This window comes from Hemibagrus wyckioides, linkage group LG07 (assembly GCF_019097595.1).
Source record: "Hemibagrus wyckioides isolate EC202008001 linkage group LG07, SWU_Hwy_1.0, whole genome shotgun sequence".
In the NCBI taxonomy this organism is placed as follows: domain Eukaryota; kingdom Metazoa; phylum Chordata; class Actinopteri; order Siluriformes; family Bagridae; genus Hemibagrus; species Hemibagrus wyckioides.
The window spans coordinates 34,239,749-34,264,755 of NC_080716.1; the positions used below are offsets into that span (position 1 = coordinate 34,239,749).

Here is a 25,007-nt window from a genome sequence, read left to right on the forward strand (position 1 = left end):
CCCTGACAGGCCCGGAGAGGGCGCTGGCAGATGAATCTCAGAAGCCTGCTTCTTCGTGTGTATTTTGTGTCATGCCTTTCCTATTGTTCTCCTTCCTGTCGTATCACCTGTTCCCCAATTACCTTAATGTCTAGCCCTATAAATAGGGAGCCTTGTGTTTTAGTCATTGTTCATCTGCGCTGTGGTTTTGTCCTGATGTTATGGCATGTTCTTGTTTTTGCTCAGGATTATGTTTAGGTTTTAGATTTCCGTTTTGTTTTGATTTCAGTAACATCATGTCTAGTGTTAGGTTAGTCTGCCCCATGTCTTGTGTTTATGTTAATAAAGCAGTACTTCATTAAATCCCACACCTGGTTCTTTCTCCATGGCATGTCAGCTCGCATGAGCAGCCAGTGGTTTTCAGCACCCACCTCTTCGCAGAAGGCTCTGAAGTTTGTTGCTCTGGCTTTCACAAATTTAACAATCATTGTAGCCTGCTGTAGAACATGATGAAGAGTAGGTTCCATATATTTTGTAGCAAGAGCATCTCTGTGAAAAAAGTAATGTGTAACGGCTTTTATCTGCTGGACCACTCCGGAGTGCTTGTCCATCATCACTGCAACTCCGTCTGTGCAGACGCCGATGCAGTTAGCCCAGTTTATTTCATTCGATGTCATCAAACAATCCATCACTCTGAAAATATCCTTTGCCGTTGTAGTACCTCGTAGCTCCTTACAAAACAAAAAGTCCTCATGTACTTCCTTTTTCCATTCATAGCCAGCATATGTAAGCAGCTGTGACATTTTTCACACGACTCATCTATCTGTATAGTGAAGTCATTGCTGTGAAGCCGTGCTGCACACTGTTCTTTGATGTCTTTGGACATGCAGGAGATGTGGAGCTTGACTGTGTCTTTTAAAAGCAGTATTTCAGCTGCTTGCTTAGACTTCTGCTATCTAAATTCTTTCACAATTGCAGTAACATGGCAAAATTAAAGTTTTTCTCGACAGAGTGTGCTGTTTTCTGTTTGACAATTTTATTGGCTAAAATATAGGATCATTTGAGGAGCTTTTTATTCACAGGTGTTTTTATTTCAGTCTGTGCGCTAGACAGTTGTTTTGCTTTTTTGCAATTTAGATGGTCTCATACACTCATTTGATAACACTTTAGAGCTGAAAACACATTGTGGCTGAGGTAAATCCTTGTTTTTTGAAAACAGCACAAACCCATAGTTAAGGTAACTGTTGTCGTATTGATGTCACTGTTTTTTTCTGAGTAGGAGTCTGTTTATGGACTGACAGGTGAACTACATTGTGGTCCATTATGTTTGCTGTGGTGAAATGCCTGATTGAGCGCTCAGTGCATGTTAACTACATTTTCGGTTTTTAGTCAGAAAATTAAATTAATTATTCATTTTTTATTTTTAAAAAATAGTTTTAGCGTGTTATTTTTTAATTATCGTATTAATAATAAAATGAATTACATGTAGGAATATATTTAAATTAATTAGTATTTTTTTCATGGCCCATCTGGAAGATCACTGAGGCCCTCTAGTGGGCCATGGCTCCCCAGTTGAGAACCCCTGGTTTAAATGGGACATTAGAATTGATTATCTTATATAAAATTTGAGAGTTAATTCAGGTGGACAGGACTGTACCAACAGAGGATAGAAATTGGTGGTGGAGGGAGGGTGAGCCACTTCTAAATGAGACAATGGGCCAGAATTTCTTACTCTTAAACGAGTCTACAGACCTTTAATAAAATTAAACACTTTGTCTGGGCAATGAACAATAAAAAAGTAAAGAAATAAATCCCTGCCTCTTTTAAATTCTATGAAGCAGACCATCACTGCTTTAACTTCATCAAAATAAAACAGATGTGTACAGATTGTTCTCAGTGTATGGGAGCAGAGTGATAGGTGATGAGAGGAATTTAAACAGTTCTGTTTCAAACTACTACAATGTATTTAAGGTCAGGATTAAAATGTCCTGTAGTAATCTCTCTCTCTCTCTCTCTCTCTCTCTCTCTCTCTCTCTCTCTCTCTCTGGAGTTTTATGTCCCAGCTATAAGATTTTCAGACTTCAATTATAATAATATCTGCTGCATACTTGGTTACTTTTTGCAATAAAGTGAAACAAACGCATTCATGAGCAGAATACTGACCTTTGTCTAGATTATTGTATTTTTAATTTATTTTTCATTTAGAAAGGTTAAAATGTATTTTCTTACAGATGGCAGTTTAGATTTAATCTTGTGGGTTCTGTGTGTCTAAAATGTGCAGTTAAGAGAATGAATATTTTCCATATTTACATAATGTTCTGTTTCTGTTTCCTTCTTAGTGCTGATTTCACTTATACCAGTGGCCCAGGCTCAAGGTGATTTATATACAGTTTTTCCTTTATATTGTCTGCATTTTTAATTAGTTTTCATGATGAGAAGTTTGTGCACAATTTATTAATTTGATCCTTGTTAATTAATGCAGTTTTTATAGCTCTAATCAAAGGACGACTGCAGCATCAAATTTGAATAAATAGTTTCATGCTGCTTAAATGTCTTAACATATTAAATACAAAACAGCACAAGTTTAATGACAGCAGCACAAGAGAGCAACTGACATAACTAGTGCTAAATAAAATGCTCCATGATGCCCCTGATTTCTTAATATTAAGCAGGTTACACATATCAGTATCAACAAGTAACAAAAACATGTACTCATACTCACAATATACATGATAGTAGTGTAGACTTACATAGAGGGAGGAGGAGACACTCAGGGGACTTACAGCTGGAAGATAAATAATAATGAACCCTATATAGATGAAAGGGAGAGAGACTACACAGACAGCACAAGTCAGGAGTTCAGAATCTGGTCTGTTGAAGACTCTGGAGAGACTCTCAGAGCTCAGAGATCAGTTATGCTGTTGATCTGATTTTGAGCTGTCAGTAACTAAGTCCCAGTTTCTTTAATGTTGACTTTCACTTCCCTGTCGAATAGACAACAATTTCAAGAATAATCATTATGTCTTTTTCAGTAGCATCTGGGTTTTATATTATGTTTTATATTAAAATTGTGGTGAATCAGTCTGATTATTAGAACACAGTGAACATTAAGAATGAAGACAGTAAATCTCACCTTGTGTTGGCTCTGCCATTATCTGAAGATTACTTAAGGCAATGGAATTATAAGGTTTTATTAGAGTATTCTGTGATTCTGAGAGATTTTGATGATCAGCATCATCCACATCAATGTCTGTCTAATTATCTGAGTTAGAAATCCCTCACAGCATTTAAATACGAGCCTCATTATATTCTCTTCACTTGACTGATGTCTGTTCACACTAGCACTGGGGAAATAATCCCTGATTCACTTCTGTCCTGTTGGATATATTTCTAGTTATTAATGTCTTTGTATTATCTCATGCAAATATTTTATAACTTTGTCTGCTGTCATCTTTTATAAAATGTGTGAGCACTCCTCCTTGTTTTAATGATGATGTAATGCACGAGACATTTTGACTGCAACTATTCTTCTATTCAGCTACACATATAGTCACTGATTAGCATAATTATAGAATTACTTACATTTTATTTAAAAAAAAAAAACTCTCAAGTGTGAGTCTCTTCTGTGGCTTTAAGGAAAATGAAAAAAATCCTCTGTCATGGCTTTACTGTATGAAGTCATGTTTTTGCTCATTAAAAAATAATGCAGATATGTTCAGATGGTGGTTCAGGATTTGTGCAGGATCCATAAAATACCATCTAAAATCAGCAATTAGTGTTTCTACACTTCAATCAGGTCAGGAATTCTGTTATATAAATACACTGAATATCAGCCGAGTAAGATACAGCTGTAACATCTTGTATTAAATGTATTTAATATTGTATTAAAATATTAGACACTGCTTATGTTGTAAAGTGAAAAGCAGCTCTGACTCCTTCATCATTTCATACCAACAGCAAAACCCAAAGCGACTGTGAGAGTGAATCCTCAGAGCTCCATCTACACTGGAGACACCGTCACTCTGAGCTGTGAGCTGCAGGGGACTGGATGGGGGTTTCACTGGTATAGAAATAATCAGTTACAGAATCTGAACAGAGAACAAGAGAACACACTTAAAGTGACAGTGGATAATGCAGGAGAAACAGAGTACTGGTGTCGCGCACGCAGGAGAAAACTACTTCACACATTACAGCTACTATTACAACAGCTACTACTACACAGAGCCCAGTGATCCTGTCAAGATTACAGTGAGAGGTATGTCATGATGAGGTTTGTTAAAGGGGTTAGAAAAAATATTGCTTTATTATTGCAATTACTTATCATTCCAGACTGTTCAAAATCTTGAAATACTGGAAAATGTTAAAATTTTGAAATGTTGAAATTTATTTGGCTAAAAAAGTTTAAAAACAGTGTATTTAAGAATTTTCATGACAAAGTAGTTTTGCAGTTTTGCTGTAACATGACAAGCTGCATTTTTTTAATTTATTTATTAGACAAGTGAGAAAACAGAGAGCCTGGTGGGATGCCATGTGGGCTTTTGTTCTGATTTATATCTTGTCTCTGCTCCTGTCCTGTCATTGGTTGTTACTCTAATGTGTCTAGATTATACTTCAGCCTTGATTTGTCTGTGTATTTAAGACTCTTTGTTTCACCATGTCTTTGCCTTGCAACTGTCCTTACACCTGTGTGTTTATTTTGCTTCAGCCATGTTTTAACATATGGTGTGTGTGTGGTCCTGGTATTCCCTATATGTTATGTCCACACAAGTATAGTAATACCTGTAAATTTGTCCTTTCGGAAACTTTTTTTTTTGTCCCAATGATGAAACAAGCATCTATGAATCTATGGAATGTGCCCATAAAATATGAAAACCCAATGTGTGTGTGTGTGTGTCTGGATGTGTGTGTGTGTGTGTGTGTGTGTGGCTTTGTTTGCATTACCAGCACTTCCAGACAGCCCATGAGTGGCCAACGTCTCCTGTACAAACACTGCTACTGCCAGATCTTTAACCATGGCAGAGAGGTTGGAGCAGAGAACCTGCTTCTCTCCAAAATTTATCACACTGTTCTGATAATATTCAAGTCATGTGATTGAGCTGGCCAGGGCATTTGTTAAAGTTCATAATGGCACTCCTCAAACCCAGACTTAACTGTTTTGGCTGAGTGTATGGGAACATAAACATCTTAAAAAATGGCATAATTGTTGGAAACAACATTTGGACCATAGCATGATGATCACTTAGAATTTCCAAATACTTGGTGGCAGTAACATGACCATGTAGACTAATGATGGCACCAGCAGAATAACAAGATTATGGCTGCCCAAATCTTCACAGATCCACCTCCTATGTTTGACAGTTGGAACCAGAAGGAAGTTGGATCGCTTCCTTGGTGGTTCTTCGTACATAAACTCGACCTGCTGTTAGGAGTAATATAAATGATGATTCATCAGATCATATCACTCATTTCCTGTCTTCAGCTGTCCAGGTTTTATGATCATGACATCATCTTTTTTTGCATTTTTGCCTTGGTGTCTGTGATTAAGGCTTTGTGAATTTCTCTGCAGAATGTTTTTGTGGAAACAGGGTCTTTAAGGTGGATATTAAGTTCTACTCTCACTTTTGTTGCTGTAGTTCTGTGTTGTTTGGACGCAATGTGTTCAACGGTCACTATCAGTAACTTTTAAATTCCAGCCACTATTCTTCTTCTCTGATAAAGTCCTGCCATGCTTTGTATTACAGTCATAATCATGGACACTGTTGCTCTTGAAAGAGTTCGGCTGTAAAGGTTACAGATGTTCCTGATAAATGTGCTCCCAACATCTGTCCACTTTAGAAGTCTGAAAAGTTAACCATTTCAACAATGTCTTAAATTAACCACTGCTGACCACAGCTGTTTTTATACTGATATAAAAACTAGACAATGTCTAGTAATTAAAAATAAATGAATGATAATCACAACATTTTATTTTTTCATAGCAGCATACACAAATCATATTAATCCCTATAACAATGGGTGTTCACATTATTTTGTCCAATCCATGCGTTTGTAAATTAGCTGATAGTGTTAATAAAAGCAAACTGTTGCATTAACTATTGCACTATTACTTTATTACACTATTTTATTATCATTATAGACCATGGGAATTAATTCATCATGGCAATTTATGTGCTCTATTATTTTTCTACAGTAAGACCTAAACCAGTGGCAACCATAAATCCTGATAATCAGGTGTTCAGTGGAGAGACCGTCACTCTGAGATGTGACATACAGGATGAAAGTGTCTCTAGCTGGCAGTACAGCTGGTATAAAGATGCTTCACACAGTCCTGTCAGTAGTGGACAGGTGTACAGAATCAGTGGTGTTGAAGTGACCCACACAGGTAAATACACCTGTAGAGGAGCAGAGAGAGGAGGTTCACGCTCCTCACACTCCAGTGATGCTGTTACACTGACTGTATCAGGTGAGTGTGTGGGTGTTTTTATTTCTTATTAAATATGTTTACATTATTTTTAGGGTTTAGATATTAAGCTGTCAGTAACTGAGTCCCTGTTTCTAGTAGACACCAAGATTCATCATCATGTCTTTTTCAGTAGCATCTGGGTTTTATATTAAGTTTGCACACTAACACTGCTGGGGAAATAATCCCTGATTCATGTCTGTTCTGTTGAATACGTATTTCTACTTATTAACATCTATGGTCATTTGAATACTTTATAATATATTAGCATGTAGTTTATAATATTATATAACACCTGTCTGCAATGACCTTACTCTATAAAGTCATGTCTTTGCTCATTTTCATAAAGACACAGATCTGTTCAGATGTTGGTGCAGGATTTGTACAGGATCCATGAAATAACAATCTAAAATCAGTAAATACAGTGTTTCTACACTTCAATGCAATCATGAATTTTGTTTCATAGAAAATATACTGAATACCAGCCGTGTAAGAAAACATACAACTGTAACATCTTATATCAAATGTTAAATGTTTTTTTTTAGACACAAAGCATCTGTTAGACACAGTGAATCTACTGTAAGTGAAAAGCAGCTCTGACTCCTTCATCATTTCATACCAACAGCAAAACCCAAAGCGACTGTGAGAGTGAATCCTCAGAGCTCCGTCTACACTGGAGACACCGTCACTCTGAGCTGTGAGCTGCAGCAGGAGACTGGATGGGGGTTTCAGTGGTACAAAAATAATCAGCTGTTACAGAATCTGAACAGTAAACAAGAGAACACACTTAAAGTGACAGTCGATAATGCAGGAGAAACAGAGTACAAGTGTAAGGGATTCAGAAGAAACTACTACACACAGTTCAGTGATTCTGTCAAGATTACAGTGAGAGGTACAGTATGTCATAATTTTTTTTCTCTTTTCATCACATGCGTTAGAAGGGGTGAAAGAAAATATTGCTTAATTATTGTAATTCCTTGTTATTCCACAATGTTTAAAATAATTGTGAAATACATATGTTTAAAAGTATTTTTCATCTGTTGCTGGTGAGATCCAATGCAAAACATTTTAATTACCAAATAAAAAAAAAACTGAGGTAAAACTTTAACTTCAGGGAATAAAATCACTGTCAAAAATAATCATACGAAATTCAAAAATGTTTGTGTAATTTTAATTTAGTCATGTGTAATTTAAAACTATTGTATGTAATTCTGTGATTTGTCAGAAATGGATTCCAAAATATACGACTATGATGGTTTACAGATACAAGATTTTTTGTGTTTGTTAGAGTATAACTCCAAAATGTACGACTATGACAATTTAGACACAACACTTGTTTTCACTACAGCTCTGTTACAAACACCACATGAAAATTACGCCCACGAAGAGCAGTGTGTGAAACAACTGTCAGAAATACATCATCAAGGTCACAGGCATTACTATCGGAGGGAAGATGAATCAATTCCACGAAGTGCGCATGCGCCCTGCCACTGTTTTATACCACCGGCACACTGAGAGCTAATCTTTTTTTTTTTAATTACAAAAAACACAAATACAATAAGGCAATACAAGATCATAAGAAGATCCTTAAGAACAGAGCACCAATCAAAATGAAAATAAACTAAAAAAGAGAAAAAAATGTAAAATTTCTGTAATAAACTGAACAGTCTTCTTCCAGTTTTACATTTGAACAATCTTACAGATTTACAATACATCCAACATTCCTTTTGAAAAACAGAAAACAATGGCTTTGTTTTAAGGCACTTACATTCATGAGTATGAAATTTGCCCAAAATTAAAATAATATTCAATACAGATTGAGTATGTACATCTTCCATTAAAAAAATGATATCATTTTTAGAAAATTGAGAAGACAGCTTGATTGAATCTAGCCATGGGGTCACAGTCCAGTGACTTCTGTGCCGGTCCCAAGCCCGGATAAATAGAGAGGGTTGCGTCAGGAAGAGCATCCGGCGTAAAACATTGCCAAATTTAACCATGTGAATCATCAGTACTCTAAATTTCATACCGGATTGGTCGAGGCCCGGGTTAACAACGACCGCCATCGGCGCCGTTGACCTACAGGGCGCTGGTGAAAATTGGGCTACTGTTGGTCGAAGAAGTAGAGGAGGAAGGAGAGTGAGTAGACAGAGAGAGAAGAGGAAATGTAAGAGTGTAGGACTGAGAATAGGAACTCTGAATGTTGGTACTATGACAGGGAAAAGTAGAGAGCTGGCTGATATGATGGAGAAAAGGAAGGTGGATATACTGTGTGTACAGGAGACCCGGTGGAAGGGTAGCAAGGCTCATAGTATAGGAGCAGGATTCAAGCTGTTTTATTATGGTGTGGATAGTAAGAGAAATGGGGTAGGTGTGGTCCTGAAGGAGGAGTTTGTGAGGAATGTTCTGGAGGTGATGAGAGTGTCAGACAGGGTGATGAGTCTGAAGTTACAGGTTGAAGGGGTGATGTTGAATGTTGTTAGTGGTGGAATGAGGAAGTTCAGGATAGTATTCAGAGGAAGAGGTTAGCCAAGAAGAAGTGGGACATGGACAGGACTGAAGAGAATAGACAGGAATACAAGGAGTTACAGCGCAGAGTGAAGAGGGAGGTGTCTAAGGCCAAGCAGAAGGCGTATGATGAGTTGTACACTAGGTTAGACACTAGAGAAGGAGAGAAGGACTTGTACAGGTTAGCTAGGCAGAGGGATCAAGATGGGAAGGATGTGCAGCCAGTTAGAGTTATTAAGGATAGAGATGGAAAGGTGCTCACAAGTGAGGAGAGTGTACAGAGGAGATGGAAGGAGTACTTTGAAGAGCTGATGAATGAGGAAAATGAGAGGGAAAAAGAGTAGAAGGGGTGAACTCTGTGGAACAGAAAGTAGATAAGATTAGAAAGGATGAAGTCAGGAAGGCTTTGAAGAGGATAAAAAGTGGAAAGGCAGTTGGTCCTGATGACATCCAGGTGGAGGTCTGGAAGTGTCTAGGAGAGGCAGCAGTGGAATTTTTAACTAGTTTGTTTAACAGGGTTTTACAGAGTGAGAAGATGCCTGAGGAATGGAGAAGAAGTGTATTAGTGCCGATCTTTAAGAATAAGGGTGATGTGCAGAGTTGCAGTAACTATAGGGGGTTAAATTTGATGAACCATACAATGTAGTTATGGGAAAGAGTAGTGGAAATTTCTGAGCAGCAGTATGGCTTCATGCCCAGAAAGAGCACAACAGATGCAATTTTTGCTCTGAGAATGTTGATGGAGAAGTATAGGGATAGTCAGAGAGACTTGCACTGTGTGTTGTAGACTTGGAGAAAGCGTATGACAGGGTGCCAAGAGAAGAACTGTGGTACGGTATGAGGAAGTCTGGAGTAGCAGAGAAGTATGTCAGAGTGGTGCAGGACATGTATGAGAGGAGCAGGACAGTGCTGAGGTGTGCTGTAGGGCAGACAGAGGAGTTCAAAGTGGAGGTGGGACTGCATCAGGGATCAGCTCTGAGCCCCTTCCTGTTTGCTATGGTGATGGACCAGTTGTCAGAGGAGGTCAGACAGGAGTCTTCTTGGACAATGATGTTTGCAGATGACATTGTGATCTGTAGTGAGAGCAGGGAGCAGGTGGAGGAAAACCTGGAGAGGTGGAGGTTTGCACTGGAGAGAAGAGGAATGAAAGTCAGTCATAGTAAGACTGAGTACATGTGTGTGAATGACAGGGAGGGAAGTGGAACAGTAAGATTACAGGGTGAAGAGGTGAAGAAGGTACAGGAGTTTAAGTACTTGGGGTCAACAGTCCAGAGTAATGGAAAGTGTGGGAAAGAGGTAAAGAAGCGAGTGCAGGCAGGTTGGAATGGGTGTAAAAAGGTGTCGGGAGTTCTGTGTGATAGAAAAATTTCAGTGAGAATCAAGGGGAAGGTGTACAGGACAGTGGTGAGACCATCCATGCTGTATGGTTTAGAGACAGTGTCACTGAGGAAGAGACAGGAGTCAGAGCTGGAGGTAGGAGAGCTGAAGATGTTGAGGTTCTCTTTGGGAGTGACACGGTTGGACAGGATTAAGAACAAGTACATCAGAGGGACAGCTCATGTTGGATGTTTGGGGGACAAGGTTAGAGAGGCCAGGTTAAGATGGTTTGGACATGTCCAGAGGAGGGAGAGTGAGTATATTGGTAGGAGAATGTTGGACATGGAGCTGCCAGACAGGAGGAAAAGAGGAAGGCCAAAGAGGAGGTATATGGATGTAATAAATGAGGATATGAAGCTAGTGGGTGCAAGTGTTGAGGATGCAGAAGATAGGGATAGGTGGAGAGAGATGATTCGCTGTGGCGACCCCTGAAGGGAAAAGCTGAAAGAAGAAGAAGAAGAAGAAGAAGACAGCTTGATTGAAGCTTTAAGCCACTCGAATGTATCAGACCAAAAGGCTTTACTGAATAAACAGTCAAAGAATAAATGTACAGTCACTCAATATCAACATCAAAAAAGGTACAATTATTGGATGGATAGATATTATTAAAAATTTTATAGGGTACTTCCTTGGCTTTGGGGGGTATGGGAAAGGAGAGAGACATGGTTCTTAATTTAAAATTAGAGTTTTAAGTAAATAGTTGAAGTCACATTATTTCGGCTAGCTTGATTTAAAAATTTATCTTGGGTCAATAAAATCCTTATTAATTTATTTGGCAGGCTGTACCTAATAAAATCTTGCCCATTTATTATTAAAGAAGGTAAATGAAGAGCTTCAGTTACACTGGGCACTGTATTACTGACCAACAGTATAAAGGCCTTTGGAATACAGTTCAATACCCTGTTATATTGCTTGTAATAACAATGAATATATATTATAGTTTCTACAAAAAGTACTGTGATCCCTGAGAGCTAATCTTAAATACTATAATTATCTCTGTAATATTACTCCTCTTTGTTATTAGTGATAACTAACCCTTAAACTAGTCCAAATTTGAAGAAAAAAAAACAGATTAGCTCTCAGGGTGCCAACGGTTTAAAACGGTGGCGGGGCGCATGCGCACTTCGTGGAATTTCATCTTCCCTCCGATAGTAATGTCTGTGACCTTGATGATGTATTTTTGACAGTTGTTTCACACACTGTTCTTCGTGGGCGTAATTCTCATGTGGTGTTTGTAACAAAGGTGTTGTGAAAACAAGTGTTGTGTCTGTAAATTGTCATAGTCGTACATTTTCTGTTGTAACTAACAAAAACAGAAAATCTCCTATCTGTAAACTATTGTAGCTGTAGATTTTGGAATCTGAAACTCACAGAATTACATACCACAGTTTTAAATTAGGCATGACTAAATTAAAATTACACACAATTATGTGTGTGAATTATGTTTGATTATTTTTGACAGTGATTTTATTCCATATAACTTTCTGTTTTCTGACATGTAAACCTCTTCAGGACAATGGAGTTTATGTTGTGCAGTTCTCCTGTAACATAAAAGCTGCATTTTTTAAAATATATATTTATTAAAAGAGTGTGAAAATGCATGAACTACAGTGACAACAAATTAACCTGTATATTCATTTACAGTTGACATACTGAAAAATACTGTTAACAACTGTAATTCTTTGTTAGACCCATAATGCTTTGCATCTTACAGTAACAACTTGTAAAATGTGATTACAATAAGTTTCTGTAAAATTTTGCTGTAGAAACTACAGCAATTTGTTACAGTGTGAGTAGCTTAGTGAAAACAACTTATAATGTGAGAAGTGTCACAGGAATTTGGGACACGTCACCACAAGACCACTAGAGGTCAACTGAGCACATATATTTTTAACTGTTTCTGTTGTGTTTTTGTTTCTAAAAAAAATCTCTTTTTATAGTTTTATAATATAGTTTTTATCATTTTGAACAAATCCTGCCCCATGCTGTAATCTTAATTAGAATTTTTCTTTTCAGTTAACTGTTGGAACTTTGTACAAATTTGTGTGTGTGTCATACTGAAACTCTTTTAATAATGAAGACTGGCTTTATGTGGGAAAAATATGGCTATGCAATTTAGACTTATAGTCACACTCATCTAACTACACTTTATAAGTGTTTTATCCATAGATCATGCTTGTAACTATTACTCACTTCATAGCTGAGCTTTTGTAAACAGGGCTGTGTGGTAAATGTATTTCTGTAAGAAACCATGATTGCTGACAAATAATACTGGAAATAACACAAAACATCACCTCATGCTCACCTCTTTTTACTTAACCCTTAAGTGCAATGATATTCCTTAGTGCTAAAAGAATTACAGCCTACACTGTCCAGTAGAGTTTAACTAGATATGGAGTGTGTGAGGATTTCTGGAGACACATGACATTCATGAAAAGCTTCTTACTGTGTTTTAAGTAAAACTAAAAAAAAAAATTGTTTGTATTTCCTGTGTAACAGAGAGACCACAGGCAGTACTGAGGGTATCTCCACAGAGCTGGCTGACTGAAGGAGACTCAGTGACTCTAAGCTGTGAGGTTACAGACTCCTCTACAGACTGGACATTCAGCTGGTACACAGTTGTTCCCTACAGAGACGGCTTAACTGGAATAAATAATAATGGTGGCTATAGCGTGTATGTGGAGCTCCTCTCAGACAGCAGCAGAGGATCTGGAGGCAACTACACTCTCAGTCCTGCTGCTCTTAAACACACAGGAGTTTATATGTGCAGAGGAGAGAGAGGAGAACCAGCCTTTCACTCACAGTACAGCAATCCACAGCCACTATGGATCACTGGTGAGGAAAATTAACTGTTGTGTTGAAGTGTAGAATAGAAAAGTGTGAATGTAAGATCAGATTAATGCAGCTATTATTTATTCATATGTATAAGGCAGTTAAAGAGTCCTTAGTGCTGGTAGAGGATTATTGTCATGATTTCGTTGTGTTCTCCTGTATTTTTGATGTCTCCACCCCTTATCACTGGTTAATTTTTCTTTCTCACACACAGGAAAATGAAAACATTATATTTACAGCAAATTTCTTGTATTCTGCTTCATAATATTGCATGTTTCCTCTTTAGATTTATTTTTCATGGCTCATTTTTGTGTTTAAGATGAATCTCCTCCAGTCTCTCTGATCATCAATCCCAGCAGAATTCAACACTTTACTAATGACTCTCTCTCACTGAGCTGTGAGGACCAGAGTAACTCTACTGGATGGACAGTGAGACGATACACACACAGTGAGAGAGTGTTAGATTGTTCACACTGGGGATCAGTTACAGGATCTACATGTAACATCAGCTTCCTCTCCACATCCTACACTGGAGTTTACTGGTGTGAGTCTGAATCTGGAGAAAACAGTAATCCTGTCCACATCACAGTGCATGGTGAGTCTTCATGTAGTGTGTTTAATGTTAAAGGAAAAGAGAAATGTTCTGAGTATGAATACATGTATGCTAGTAGTAGATACTAGTTTTACTAGTTCCAGTAAATGAGCATGGAATTGAATCAATATTCATATATATCTGTACTGATTAATCCATACTTCAGTTGAATATTTTCTCATGAGCGAGAGTGTAGGCAGTTTTCTGGAGGCTTGAATTAAATACTTGCAGACTCCACAGGTTTAAAGAGTTAAGCAATCATTTGAAATTTTATTTTTATTTGATTTCCTTTTAAAAATATGAGTTTTTATGATTAATTGCTGACATTCTGCTATTTTCCCTCTCATCATCTCAGGTCCTAGATCCAGTGGTGGAACATTAGGACTGGTTGTGGGTTTGGGATTTTTGTTCATCGCTTTTCTCATCTTAATGATCCTGCTGTGGTCCCACAAAAGAAAAAAAGGTCTGCTAACTGCTTTAGCTATGCCATGTAGTATACAACCAGAATTGCAAAAGAATAAAGCAAATTTTGATGTATCACATACTGTCTTGTAGAGACTAACACACTGCATTGTGTTCAGGTGAAGCTGCAGCTGAGATCAGTGAAGCCACTTACGCACAGGTCACGAAGAAAAAGAAGACAAACAGGAACAATGGTAGAGTATTTTAAATAGAAATTTAATGGATTTATCTAAAAACAAAATAAGCAAATAACACGAAGTCTTCAGCACAGGTCAAGATCAAAAGGCAGGTAATAGACAAAACAAAGCTTGGTACGTAGTGAAAACATACAAACGATACTTTGTGCTAAAGATCTTGGGGGACACGGTGGGCAATGTTTTAACAGAATCCCCCCTCCTAAGAACACCTCCCGGGTTTCTTCTTCTCAGTTGACCTCAAGGTCTGGGCACAGACCTATTGGGGCATGCCTGGTGGAAGTCAGCGATCAGGGAGGGTCCAGTATGCCATTGGCTTTGACCTATGACTGTTCCTCTGGCCCGTAACCTTCCTAGTCTACCAAATACTGTAAGTGGCCTCTCCTTCACCTGGAGTCAAGGATGGAGCAGAACAGAAAGACTGTGGTTCCGTCTATTTCTAGGGTGGCAGTGTGGATTTAGAGGCGTGGGATTGTCGTGATGGCTGGCTTGAGGAAAGAGGTGTGGAAAGAGGGTGAGATTCAATAACTGGGTGGGAGTTTGAGGCAGCAAGTCATCAGGTTGATTTTTTGGAGGATCTTAAAGGGACCAATTTAGCGGGGACTCAACTTACTATATGAGAGTTTGAGACGTAGGTTCTTGGTTGATAGCCAAACCATTTGTCCTGGTTGATGCAGTGGATGTGGGCATCTCCTTCAGTTAGCCTAAATGCGCTGACAGCAGACCGCTCGTTGGATGCATACATGTGTGCTGTCTCATACCTCTTGGCTCCGGTGAAACCAGTCGCCCACAGCTGTACCAGAGGGCTCTCATGACCTCGGGAACATGGGGGGTTGGTAGCCTAGTATACATCGAAAAGGCATGGAGCCAGATGAGGAGTGGATGAGTGAGTTCTGTGCATATTTGGCCCAGGGGAGAAACTCACTCCACCATTGTTGTTCTCTGCTACAGTAGGTTCGTAGGTAATGTCCCAATTCCTCTCCATATCTTGGAGGTTAATTAAGCTCCTTGACTATAGACTATATCCTCTGGAATACTGTAGTAACGGAATACGTGTTTGAACAAGGGGATGAGTTTGCATCCTTTTGAGAAGCAATCTTCTGCCATAAGGATGGCAGTAAAACAGTGTGAGGAGGGGAGATCAGTGACAAAGTCTACCACCACATGTGTCCATGGGCATGTGGGGGAGAGGTTCGAGGAGGCCTGCAGGTAGCTGACGAGGGACACAGACTTGGGCGCAGGTGGTGCATGCTTCCACGTAGTTCTTCGCATTGGTAGCCAGGGAAGGCCACCAAAATATATTGTGGAAATCCAAAAAACAGTGTAAATCCAAATGACAGAAACAGGTCAAGATCAAAAGGTAGATATTAGACAAAACAAGGTTCGGAACGCAGTGAAAACATACAAATGATACTTCGCCCTAAAGCGGTGGCATCCATGTTTAAATGTCTGTACACCCGAAAGTGTTGAACCCAGAAGTGTCAGAATTCGGTTGATGGGTCCCTCTGCTGGATGTTGGGGAAATGGCGGGCAACTTTGTAACAGTAGTTTTGGCAGGAGACTGTTAATGACTGATGTTTATATTGATGAGTTTTGACTCATGTATAAAAATAGCTAATGATCATTGAATGATTTTATTCTCTGCTACTGCAGGTGCTGATGCTGATGTGACTTATGCTGAGATTGAACTAAAACCAGCAAAAAAAGCAAAGAGAGTAAAAGGTAGAGCAAAATGATCTTTTATTTCATGTCATAGATCACCTGCACACTGTTCTTGTTTAATGTAATGAATAAAACACTCTGTTGTGCTGTTATAGGAAAATAATCACTGACACTGTGGTGTGATGAAGCAGAGTTACAGCTTCAGAGTTACTACACTGAAGGTCATTATTTTCCCATTACAGCACATCACAAAGTGTTTAACCACAGCAGTTTCATTATTTTTCTGGGATTTCTGCAAAAGTTAATTCCTCTTAACACTGTATAATACAGCACATAAAATATAAACAGTCGACCAAATCCACTATCTGTCCTGTAACCAACCACCAAGTCCTCTGTCTTGAAGATTTTCCCATGTCAGAGTATTTACAGGAAAAAATTACAGGAAAATCGATTTTAACAATTGCATGTTTTTTTTTTTTTATAAATAACAACAAATCCCCCTATAGAAATGGTAATGTATTAAAATTAGTTCTTTAATATAAATCTGTGATGTACATCTGCACTTCTGTCAGAGCTGCTTTAGTAGAAAATTAATCACCAATTTCTGACCAATCAGAATTCAGGATTCAACACTGCTGTGGTCTAATGTATTTTAATTGTATATGATGTAATATCTAGATCATTTTCTGTTCAATAATTTAGATGAGTTGTAATATTTTTAGGAGATTAATTTATATCTGGTTTCCACTAGGAAAGGCCAGTGTAGATGATGATACTGTCTACTCAGAGCTGAAGCACAACAGAGAGGTAAGACTCATGACATTTACAGCATCTTTCTTAAAGTACAAACCAAACACCATGAATTAAGCCATCTAGCAGTTACAGTACACAAAACCCTGCATCACAGAATCTGTAAGATTTCATCCATGTTCATTTGGAAGCTGTCTAGATAACTTTCTCCATCTCAGTCTACATAGACAGTTATGACATAGTTAACTATGAACATGCAAAAACACTGACACAGCAAATAACATGAATAATTGATTTGTTGCCTCAGTCACTGATTTAACTAGTTTGTAACATCAGTGACAGCAATATATTTATAAATGTATTTACTGTCTCTTTCTTTCTCTCTGCAGTGAACCATGTGTCTGTTCTGATGAAGCTACAGTTATCAAAGAAATAGATAGATAGATAGATAGATAGATAGATAGATAGATAGATAGATAGATAGATAGATAGATAGGAAAATGTACACATTACAGGTTCAGAAAAAGAATATGTTTAATAATATAAGAAATAATCAAGAATAATAAAATAAATGTAATCTCTAATATTATATAATATTATAAATTAAAATAAATATAACTGTATACACCAGTGCAAGTAGTAACAACAGATATACAGCAAAGTAGATATGATCATCCACAATAATCTGCATCAGTGTAATTATATAGTGATTTGCAGCAGTGCAGTAAACAGAATCCCACCAACAGAAGCCCAATGCACTTATTTAAGGAACAGACACAATAACATCCTGGTACAGTGATGAACTATTCTCCTGTACCGGTCCTTGCTGCAGCTGTTTGACCAATAAGTCATGGAGGGGATGTGATGCATTGTCCAGGATGGACACTAGTTTGTTTAGTGACTTCTTTTCCACGATCACATCAAAACAGTTAAGGGAGCATCCCAGTACAGAGCCAGTCTTCTTTATCAGTGTGTTCAGCTTCCTTGCTTCTCCGGCTCTAATGCTGCCTCCCCAGCATAATGCTGCAAAGAAGACAGCACTCACAACATCAGACTGGTAGAAGATCTCCAACATCTTACTGCAAACATTAAAGCATCTGATCTTCCTCAGAAAGGAGGATCTACTCATCCCCTTCCTGTACACAGCAGTAGAGTCTACTCATCCCCTTCCTGTACACAGCAGTAGAGTCTACTCATCCCCTTCCTTTACACAGCAGTAGAGTTTCCTCATCCCCTTCTTATACACAGCAGTAGAGTCTACTCATCCCCTTCCTGTACACAGCAGTAGAGTCTACTCATCCCCTTCCTGTACACAGCAGTAGAGTCTACTCATCCCCTTCCTGTACACAGCAGTAGAGTCTACTCATCCCCTTCCTATACACAGCAGTAGAGTCTACTCATCCCCTTCCTTTACACAGCAGTAGAGTCTACTCATCCCCTTCCTGTACACAGCAGTAGAGTCTACTCATCCCCTTCCTGTACACAGCAGTAGAGTCTACTCATCCCCTTCCTGTACACAGCAGTAGAGTCTACTCATCCCCTTCCTGTACACAGCAGTAGAGTCTACTCATCCCCTTCCTGTACACAGCAGTACAGCCTATATGCAATTTTTTACTCTTTTTATACTCATTCTGTATATATACATGTGGCATATTTTAAAGCATTTAAAAATATATAATTCATAGTAAATATAATTGTATTAATGCACTTTCACCTGGATACATGCTATACAAGTACAAGAAAGGTCAGAAACGAGAGTCTAAAATACAGATCTTTCTGTTACTCATATACTAATTCCACTGAAAGTACATTACTTTATGTTTGTGGCTCATTTACATATTTTAACAATAATGTTTATTTTTATTTTTCTCATATACTTACACTTCAGTGCTTTTGGTTGGTTTTTGGAAACGTGAGTGAAGTCTGTAAGGCCGTCACTGTTTTCTAACAGAAAGTAAGTTAATCTTGTTGATGTACAAAACTTCACTGATGAACGAATTAAGATGAACGTAAAGTTAACTGAGATGAAGAATTATTTCCTTTTTTTTGTCCTTTTTTTTCCTTTTCATGTTGCTTTTGCAAATTTTCTCTATTTATATTTTATATATATGACCTGATGCTTTGTAACTCATCTCACTGTGTTCATAAATGTCCTGATATGACTTTGTTTGTAGCTTAAATAATGTTTGTATTAAAGTTTCATGCATGCACAATACCTATTTTAATAAAGCATTGGAAGTGGAATAGAGATATTATGCATTCACAAAATCTCTGAAAGTAAATCCGTGTACATGAGCTGGAAGAACATTATTCTTGTAACACATACACTGAGACAGGCATCGAAGACTCCATGTGTAGATTTTAATGGAGAACATTAGCAAATAATCCAATATGGGAGGCAGAGGCAGAAACCAGAAACAGGCAGGGTTCAAATGAGCAGAAAACAGCAATTAACGTAGCAGACAGAAATCCAATACAGAAATCCAAAAAGCACAAAACCAGGAAACAAAAAAACTAGGTCATAACCATGGAAAGCAAACAAGAACAATGAAACAAGGCTTGATAACACAGGAGAACTTCACACTTAGCATATGCATGGCTTAAATGACTTAAAACCAGGAAGTGAACTGAGTGACCTGGAAGTGTCAGTATTTGGGTGAGGTTTCCCTCTGATGGTGAAGAGGGGGAGGTGTGACTGAGGGTGTTACAATTCTATCAACATATGTTTGAAGACACGCCCACATTTCTTTTTAACATGTGGTTGTTGCAGTTTACAGGGAAATTCTTCAGCGCTCCTCTAAGGCCATTGCTCTCATAAGCATAGATTTTAGTGGGACAAGGCAACATTAATAATGACATAACCTCTCAACTTTTTGGTTTGATGCTTTACCACTTGATTGGTGCTTTAATCTACTATTTAGTGATTTACTGCATAAAGAACAATTGAAAGTCAATAACATAAATCTAGCAGCTCGTTTAGAACCGCTTTACACCCTCTCCACGTTTTATCATTAGATAAGGATCACAAATGTACATGTGTACTCATCCATATTCATCACAGTCTTGTCCTCTCTGCATCAGGACAATATTTTAACTGAAATTAGTTACACTTGGGTTTTCTGTAGAATTGCTAATGAATCATAAATGATCATACAGCTCAAACATTTTCAGAATGAAGAAAAAAACTCAATAGAGAGTAATTATAATTTAAGCGTTAATAAAGCAGCCACAGATTTGACCTAGTAACATTAGTCACTAGGCTTAGGAGATGTATATTTTATTGTGATAAATCGTACTAAATTGTTCAAATAAATCGCTGCCTGAGAAAAGTCTGCATTAAATGTACATTTGTGCTTAAAGGCTTTTAGCAGAATAATAACCACAATAATGGTAGTGACCAGTAAGAGAGCAGGGAAGCATTTTTTATCTTAAAGATGAGATCAGTGAATCTCCTCTACTGTCACTTTCCTATTTTGTATGTTTGCATATTTAGATTTTCTGGAAAGAGGAAGAAAGAGTAGGAGTTAACCAAAGGAATAGGAATAGGAGTTAAACCACACAGTATCTAGACTTTAACTCACACCTCTGCTCTGTCTGTCAGTCAGTCATTAGAGGGACAGGATGGAGCTCAGTCCACTCTCTGTGATGCTCTGTGAGTAAATGTTCTCTTTGTGTCTTCATTAGAGTGAGTGGTGGGGTATAAAGTTGTTCATCTGCAGTCTGAATGTCCTGAGTGATGATCTTATTGTGTGATTAGGACATTGTGTGTACTTCAGCATGACTGCTCAGGGGGATCAGTGTCTCCATATCTGTTATGAGAAGGGTTTAGTTTGATGTGTATCTACTCTCAGTAACTATGATAGTTCAACAGGTAAGAGTACAAGTAGAGCGAGTTTAAAACACAGGTCTGTTTTAGTGGAATCTGCGTTTGATCGTCATCTTCTGGTGGTGTTTCCTGTATACAGAAAGGTTTTAAAAAACTCTGACTACTCTGAAGCAACTCAGCGCAATAAGTTCATTCTAATACTCACTAACACCAAACTATTGTTTAGTATTATTTATTTATTTTGGTCAAATCTTCCTCATGAATTATGCAGAAATAAACACTTCTCATTAGCCTTGTACACTGACACACACAGGGCAGTGACAGTTTTAGAGGCGTGAGAACAGAGACATTTTGGGAGTTGTGGTTTCACTTCTTTTTTTAATTCAGTGCTGTGTGTTCGGCAGTGAAGAAGGGGAGGAAGTGTGAATGTGCTGCCCACTAAATGTTGAAGCAATACCACATAATGTGGCTGAATAGACAATGTGGTGATTTTGAGTTTTGTGTTTTGTTCTGTTGGCTTGCTGTAGTTTTCGGTCAGAGGTCGGCCATGCTAAGGGAGTAGCACTTCATTACCTCAGTGAATGCCAAGTCATCTTGATTTTTTGTAACAGAGCAGAGAAATTATATGCCTGTAAGTACGAATATTGGGTTGTACACAGTTTAAGGACTTGTTTAGTAGTTTGAATAGCGATAGATGTTATATTATTTTAATGTAGTTTGGTCACGATCGAGATGTTAATTAACGTTAATGGGAAATTCCATTGTGTATTAGCATTGAGCTAACAGGCTAGGTTTCAGCATATCATGGCATGTTTTCAATACCATTTGACCGTGATTAGAAACATGTCATACTCTTGTAGGTATTTAAATGTGCTGTTAACTTGTCAATTTTGATATGTTTGATTCATATATCCTTTTCTTCTGTGTGTTTAAGTTTTACAGTGTTTTCTGTGGAAGTCAAATAAACAGCCTGAACCAGCTACGTTTGTCTCTCATTGGGAATCTGTTTAGCTATCGGCCAAACTGGACACCCACATTCAGGGAGGGCAGAACTGTGAAGCTGAAAATATTTGCACGTTGTATGCATTTAATTTGTTGATGCCAAATTCTAAGCCTACCACCTGCATCATGCAGAAAAAAATCAAGATGCAAATGGTCAGTTTGGGTAAACCTGTGTCCACTCTGGGCTTGAATTCCTTTTCATGTTTGACAGGAGTGATCATCTGCTGTTGTGGTCTGTCTGCTTCAAAGTTTTGTGCATTCTGAAATGTGTTTCTGCTTAAAGTGTGTCTGTTTCAGATACACTGCATTTAACTATAGGTTGTAAAGTCCAGCATCTTACAAGGAAAAGTAATAGAAACCCCTAATCCAGTAGTTTATCTTGTTATGACTGAACATCTAAATGAAACAGAATAATAGCAAAATCAGGCAAGATTAATGAAATGAGTTCATTTCCAAACCAATAACCCCCCCATTCTAAAAATGAATTATTCCACTGTCCATGATTTAAGTCTCACTAAATAATTATCACTAACATTTAAACAATTCAAGATTTTGCTGCACATGGCAATTCCAGCAGTGCTCCTATTTTACTTGGCTCATCTAGTTGTCTTTTACGTATCGTGTCTTGTATTAGTCCATGTCATGTCTCAAAATCCAGCACTGATGTGCACTGCCTGTATGTTAAATGTGCACTGTTTGGCTGCTTATTATTCCGTATTAAATAATAAATGATATTTTTAAATAAAAAAAATAAGAGCAATTGTTTGTCTGGAAACAAGCACTTCTCCTTTGCTTTCTTCCTTTCATTCTTCTCTTTGTTTTCTCTTTTTTCCTCCTTCCCCATTTTTTTCCTTTCTTCCCCACCCGAAACAGCCTATTCTTCCCCAGTTGGTTTCAGTGTAAAACTCTGCTAGACAACATCATCATAAGTGCATTTCTTCCCAGTCCTGGCAGAGGGAGTAAGACAGTCAGGGTTAGAGGTTTGTAAATCAAGCTTAGACCTAAATCAGTGTTGTATATGAGCACTAACACAGTCTACAGAATTGGGGTGAATTGTTGCTTGATGTCTGCAGTGAAGAACATCACACACTTCTTCTATGGAAAACTGTAACATGAAAATAGTTTCTTGTATATTTTACTGTATTAATTAACATTAAATCCTGTTTGTTACTCTGAGACCATGCTACACTGACAGCAGCCAGCAGAGGGCAGCAGTGGTGCACACAGTGATAGCAGGAGAACAAATTACAGACTTCTCCAGGATGATTAACCTGGATTTCCTGAACCTGTCCAGCAGTATACTTAAGACCAGACTTTGACACAGCCCTTTGCTGCAGGATGTGAAGGAGCAAATCATTGGTTGGATGTATTGAATGAATCCGCCCCTTACTAGTCAGGATTAAAACCATACAGCAGTTACCACTAGAGGGAGTCAAAGACATTTTAATAATGAGTATGAATATGTTCAGTTTTGTGAAGCCTGTCCAGCAGTACACTTAAGACCAGACTTTGACACAGCCCTTTGCTACACCATTGTAGAGGAGTGACAGATATGTTATGTTGGTGAAGGCTCTCTGTACAAGAATGATGAATCAGCTGTAAGTACAGTCTCTGTACAGTGTCTGTGATGTACAAATAGTCCAAAAGTGAACCACAATATATTAATATATAATAAAAAAAAGAGAATAATATACACCTTCCAGAGAAACCACAAGCAGTACAAGTACTAGTAACTAGTACTTCCGGAAAACTTTCAAAATAAAAGTTCTGCAGTTCTGGGGTTTCACTCTGTAATTGAGTCCACATCGAAACAGTATGTAGTAGTTACCGAATCATTTGTGTACAAAAAGAAAAAAAAAACATCTGGCTGTTAGACATCATTAGTGTGTGTTATGAAGGAAAATGTGATATTCAGAGAGAAAACTATTTGTGGGCTCAACTAAAGCTCCTCATGTTTTGTTCCCTATATCAGCTTACATTTAAAACTATTCTACAACAAATCACATGATAGATATCAGGTCTAATAAAATATTACAGGGATTTAAGGAAACTCTCACATGTAGTGATGTTTCATCCATGATCCAATCATTCTCCTTCACTTCCATGCACTGATTCATATTATTTTATTCTCTTAAGTCTTGACTGTGTAAAACACATGACTGCTTCAGCAGATTGTTCCTGCTTTTTAAAGACTGCATTATCGTGCAGGATGTGAAGGAGCAAATCATTGGTTGGATGTATTGAAGAATCCGCCCCTTACTAGTCAGGATTAAAACCATACAGCAGTTACCACTAGAGGGAGTCAAAGACATTTTAATATTGAGTATGAATGTGTTCAGTTATGTGAAATGTAATTGCTGTAACAGTTTTTATTTGAATGACCAATAGGAAGTTTCTCCTGTTATGATGGATCTGTTATGAGCCAATCAGAAAGATTTGTGTAGGGAAGAGACTGGTGTGAGAATAATGTGCTCCAGAACTGTGTAGAATGTTGAAAAGTGCTGAAATGAGTTAAAATAAGGATTTCTTTGAGAATATTTCCATGTATCCAGTTACTAAACCATAAGTAAAGACTTTAGACTCGTTGTTACGAGCGGACGTCATTAACTGGGACTCCAGGTCACTGGTGTTTAGTCAAGTAGCTTTTATTGTCATTTGAAGCACATACAGCTGGTACAGTACACAGTAACATGAAACAACGTTCCTCCAGGACCATGGTGCTACATAAAACACACAACTACAGGAGACAACACAGAACTAAGTTCACTACACAGACCTACACAGTACTACATAAAGTGCATGTGTGTAAACAGTGCAAGACAGTACAGTACAGTACAATAACTGACCAGGGACAGTGCAGCACTGACCACTACACAGTTTTGTAATGAATAAAGTGCAATAGTAAAATGCTGTGGATGTAAACACAATACACAGTTAACAGAAAAAACAGATCATTGTGTTTTATTGTTGTTGCAGCAGTCTACAAATAGAATCTCAGTATCTCACAAAAGTGAGTACACCCCTCACATTTTTGTAAATATTTTATTATATCTTTTCATGTGACAACACTGAAGAAATGACACTCTGCTACAATGTAAAGTAGTGAGTGTACAGCCTGTATAACAGTGTAAATTTGCTGCCCCCTCAAAATAACTCAACACACAGGCATTAATGTCTAAACCGTTGGCAACAAAAGTGACTACACCCCTAAGTGGAAATGTCCAAATTGGGCCCAAAGTGTCAATATTTTGTGTGGCCACCATTATTTTCCAGCACTGCCTTAACCCTCTTGGGCATGGAGTTCACCAGAGCTTCACAGGTTGCCACTGGAGTCCTCTTCCACTCCTCCATGATAACATCACA

The 25,007-nt window shown here is 38.0% G+C and overlaps 1 protein-coding gene across 1 annotated transcript in view; it reads left to right on the top strand.

The window, feature by feature from the left end:
- Nucleotides 1–25,007, top strand: part of LOC131356323 (carcinoembryonic antigen-related cell adhesion molecule 5-like) — a 63,883-nt gene that overhangs the window by 24,391 nt on the left and 14,485 nt on the right. The window contains exons 4-5 of the mRNA XM_058395227.1: nt 6,170–6,442; nt 7,065–7,331. Coding sequence (XP_058251210.1) covers nt 6,170–6,442; nt 7,065–7,331 — 540 coding nt within the window. The remainder of the gene's footprint in view (nt 1–6,169; nt 6,443–7,064; nt 7,332–25,007) is intronic.